The sequence below is a fragment of the Anopheles ziemanni genome, chromosome 2, assembly GCF_943734765.1.
Source record: "Anopheles ziemanni chromosome 2, idAnoZiCoDA_A2_x.2, whole genome shotgun sequence".
Classification (NCBI taxonomy): Eukaryota; Metazoa; Arthropoda; class Insecta; order Diptera; family Culicidae; genus Anopheles; species Anopheles ziemanni.
This window is the reverse complement of record NC_080705.1, coordinates 39,692,129-39,696,868: the sequence shown is the minus strand read 5'-3', so window position 1 is coordinate 39,696,868 and position 4,740 is coordinate 39,692,129. Positions and strand designations below refer to the sequence as shown.

General features: G+C 39.9%; 2 protein-coding genes across 2 annotated transcripts; one reads left to right on the top strand and one right to left on the bottom strand.

Moving 5' to 3' along the window:
- The first annotated feature begins 212 nt into the window (after positions 1-212).
- Positions 213-2,385, top strand: LOC131293549 (cytokine receptor-like). Its single transcript, XM_058321626.1, has 4 exons — positions 213-258; positions 341-498; positions 591-1,498; positions 1,605-2,385. Exons 1-4 carry the CDS (start codon positions 213-215, stop codon positions 2,383-2,385), a joined length of 1,893 nt encoding a protein of 630 aa, XP_058177609.1.
- A 1,759-nt stretch (positions 2,386-4,144) lies between these two features.
- LOC131281962 (uncharacterized) lies at positions 4,145-4,436 on the bottom strand. The gene is made up of 2 exons (XM_058311338.1): positions 4,373-4,436; positions 4,145-4,293 (listed from the first exon to the last, which is right to left on the bottom strand). The coding sequence occupies exons 1-2, from the start codon at positions 4,434-4,436 to the stop codon at positions 4,145-4,147; spliced, it is 213 nt and encodes a 70-aa protein (XP_058167321.1).
- Between the last annotated feature and the right edge of the window lie 304 nt (positions 4,437-4,740).

The window sequence follows — 4,740 nt, the reverse complement described above, 5'->3', positions numbered from 1 at the left end:
TGTGTGAAATTCTGCTCTGCTTTCTACCCCCTTATCATAGAGCAAATAGTTCTCATGTTAACTAAACTATCAACAAATAGACAAAACATCGTTTGGGCAAAAGAAAAGCAGTGTTAATATATGCACAAGCAAACCATTGATCGAAAATCAATCTTGTACCATCGATTTTTTTTTAGCATTTCAAAATGATGCCCCGACTAGTTTTTCTTGCTATGCTGTGTTCGCTATACTGCGTTAGCGAAGTTTCTGCACAGGGATGTAAGTATTTTAATTACAGGCCTTCCCTCATTCAAGACAATTTGTTATTTCTCCTATCTGTACTCCCATCTCATTACATCAGGGATTTTCCCACAAAAGGCAGTTTACCTCGAGGTGAACGACACAATTCGATTACAATGCACTCTCAATATGCATTCCCTCAAAGCACGAGGATTGAACAGCAGTTATCTAATTTTTTATAACCAATCGGACAACCCGGTTCCACGGGAACAAGTGAAGGTAAGTAGTTAACCCTGCGCGAACATTTGTTAGACAAATCCGCACAAAATATTTAAAATTTATTTACGGTACTTGTCTCCAAACCGTTGCAGATCATAAACTCCACTACCATTGAATTTACGGTGGATCACGCGCAACCAAGCGCCAATGCGTACACTTGCAAGCTGAATGACACCTGGGGCATCGCGATCCGAACCGTCTACGTCGGGCACAAACCACAGGAAGTGAAGGACTTCAAGTGTCGCGCACCGCGCTGGAAGGACAAAATGGTGTGCATGTTCACGCCCGAAGTAAATCCGGTGACGGTGAATTATACTCTGCAGTTTGATTTTCATCCCACAACACAAAGCTTAACTTGCATGCTGAAGCACAAAAGAAAGACGAATATGAAGAAATGTGTGATCGAAAAGGGCTACAGGCTCGAGGACGAGTACTACTATTTTACTCTGACCGCGAAGAACGAACTGGGTGCGCTGAGTCAAAGCTTCGTGATCAACCATTTCGATGTGGTTATTCCATACATAGAGGAAAATTGCAACGTGGATGCTATCTCTTCGGACAGTGCCGTTTTGAAATGGAAGAAGTGGTACAAATACGCTTTTTTGAACCGGGATTTCATCAGCGAGGTAAAGTTACTTTCCATCTATGATGACAACGTTTGGCAGAATGTGAACAATGAAGGCTTGGAACTTCACAACATGGAATATGTGTTGCCGCTGCGCGACCTAAAGTACGCAGCAACCCGCTACGATGTGCGAATTCGGATGCGCACAAACTCATCCGAGCAGGGAGACGATATGTGGTCTAATTACACGAGCTGTCTGTTCACCACGTTGCCCCGGAGGCCGGACATGCCGCCTAATGTGGCCGTGGGCAGTTTTGAACACTCCAATGAAAAACGCCTGTTTGTGTATTGGCGAGAGTTAGACAAATGGCAGTATAACGCGGCCAGCGGATTCTACTACGAGGTGCAAATGCATCGTCAGGACGGTACAATTAAGTAAGTTTACTGTTATGTTGCCTTCAGAGTTTGTGTGTTAGTAATTAGTAAAAATATGAGATTTCATTTCTTGATTTTAAACATAAATCTTTAATATCTCTCCTAGAACATGGAACGAAACCATTGGTATGATCGCCGAAGAACTGTCACCCGATATGGACTATTCCTTCCGCATTCGAAGCGCCAATACAGAAGGCACGTCAGAAAATAGCAGTGTCGTGTTTGTGCCGAGCCAACGCCATCGTCTCGCCAAACCGACAATTGAGAAGCTGCTATCCGATTCTGGCGAATTCACTCTCTCGTGGAAGCCACCTTCACGGGACGCATCGTCCATCACTAGCTACACTGTGTTCTGGTGCAAAACGAACAGTAACTCCCCGAACGATTGCAAGGGATCGATCAACTTTACTACCGTGCCCTCGAATCAGACGACCTTCGTTTTGTGCAACGGCGGTGTGGCGTTGAACTTTGCCGTTTCAGCCAATGCCGACCAACACTCGTCCGGCATGATCTGGGCCGCCTGTACGGCAACGCACAAGACCGACATCGGTAAGCTGAAACCGATCTTGATAACAGAAACAGCTTCGTCTTCGATACATCTGCAGTGGAACACGGAGTGCGGTGATGTCGTGCACACAGGATACATGATCTTCTACTGTAATATCAATGAGCCACGCATGCAAGACTGCAAGGAGCCAGAGCTGTCGATAAACGTGACCAACAAAAATCAGCATTCTTATTTGTTAGAAAATTTGAAATCATACGCAACGTACAAAATCGAAATTGCTATGTACTCGGAAACACACATCGGCCCAAGGAGTGAACCAGCCTTCAGTACTACCAGAGAATCGGGTGAGTTGCAGAAGTTTGTAGCAAAACCGCAATAGCAAAAATTATAACTGCACGAGCTGTTTGTTCACCACGTTGCACAGAAGTTCAGAGTACAGTCTTTTGGTTTTACATTTGAGGAAACCAATTCTCAAAAAATGCTGCTACATGAAAAAGAATAGTTTGATTAGAAATTTCCAGAATATTACTAATTTTAAAGCACAATAGCAAGAGATATCGCCCGTGAAAGTTGCGCAAAGTTGAAAAAATCACGTTTTCTTTCAAATATTCACCTCGTTTTGCATATTTAATTTAGATTATTTATAAAATATTTTCTCACACTTGTTGTACGTTGTTGAAAAGGAAAATTTGTTGGCTATCTTATTTTAAGGGCATACATATAAAACCTTAAGAAGATATGCTGAAAAAATTAGCGGCGATTATTTACGATTCTGGGAGTTATAGGCATTTAACGTTGTAGATATTTAAATCTTCCACCTCAACACAGTGTTACAGTGTTAATACAAAGCATTACTGTGTTTTATGGAATGTTGTACGGGTGCAGAATTGACACAGAAAGTTAAATGATAAACAAAATTGTCAATATAATAATAAGGTTGTCTGGAATAAAATTCTTGCTAAAATCATAGTTAAATTGACGGTACCTGCAGGCTTGGTGTTTGAACAAAGGTGTGGCTAGTAGCAACATTGGATCCAGATTGTAAAAATAGAATTCGCATATGTATATGGAATGTTTCGAAGTTGGCAAAAAACAAGCTTACAAATTTATTCTTTGTGTCCATTTGTTTATATTTATTCTCTTTTGTGTTCTTAACAATAATTGGATTTTAGCATTATTAAAACGACAAATTTCGGGTTCAATTTATGATTTAATGGAAGTATGAGGGGGGTACTTACTCAGAAAGTTAAAATTAAGATTTCAAGTCAATATAGTGCGTCTACTAGCATTTAGAGATCTTACTAATGTTCCAACCGTGCTGAGATACGGGTACGTTTCCATTGCATAATTTAGGATTGTTCATCATGCCAATAGGGATGCGTTTCAACATGGTTTATGGACGAGAGAGACTGGACAGAAAGACAGTTTTTGAATACAAAAAGGTGGGGGTGGGATACACCTGTTAACAATGGTTACAGATTTTGGCTCAGAGCAAATACATTGTATTTTTCCATGCTTTTCCTTGTCTGTTCCTGCTATGCTATAACATTCTACATTCAAACTCAACCGTTTGAATTTGCTTGAATTATCTGCTGCTAGTTTCCTTCACTTCACGTTAAAATTGCATATAAATATCCATATGTAACAATACAGTTCAAATTTGTGTTTTTACACCACCAACTACATTTGGGCAAGTTGTTTTTCAGACTGCAATAATTTATAACGAAAGTTGTCACAATTTGAGCTTAGATTAACTGAATATATCGTATCCTTGGGGTCGCTGATATAATGATACATCATATATAAATTTATATATGTATATATATAAATATATATATATAGCTTTTAAAAAGTATTTGGTATTAGCTTTTGTCTGATTTAATTATTCCTCTCGGGTTTATTCTAGGCTACATTTCGTTTAAGTTCATCTCCTTACATTAATCCTTGATTTTTTTAGTGCATCCTTCAAGAGGCATTATTTTATTTATCTTGGTCCTTTAGTGGTGGTAGAGAATTGCTATTTGTGCATTTTATTTTTAAATGCTTACTATCTTTTGGCCGTATTTGGGGCATGAAGAGCTTGCTTTTTACCCTGATGCGCGGATCATAATGGCGTGATTCGCATGTTTAACTTCTTTTCACGCCTGTATGTACCGTTGCCGCCGTTTTTGACATTTTTCATATGCCAGGTAAATCAGCGCCAGTGTGATTAGTATTGCGATGGTCACAGCCATCCCAATACTAATCCATATTATTTCTTCATTTATTCCTCCATGATAGGATCGGCCTGAAAAATTTAGTAGAAGCAAATTTAGTTACAGATGGATATCTACCTTTCTGTGAATTAAGCTTATATGACCACTAACCTCCGGTCCTATAGTTGGAAGAATAACCAATGTTTCCAGTGCCTGCAACTCTTCCGACTGCCATTTTGATTGTTTACTTTTGAAGCAAGTTCCCTTCTCTAGCTGCAACAGAACGGTCAGGATCAGTTCGATATTTGCGCCAAACTTTGCAGTAAACGAATGCGATAAACTTGCCAGTACGTGGTTCTATGCGTAGAGGGAAAAGAGGAGCATGCAAACTTGCAATATTGTTCACTGATTCGAGCGGAGATGTTTGCAGATAGAAGTCACGGCACTACTAAACACTGCTGACTTGGAAATATCCACTATTTAATTAGCTAATGTCCCAGGATCGGACACGAGATTTAAGAACTCCGCAATAACATACT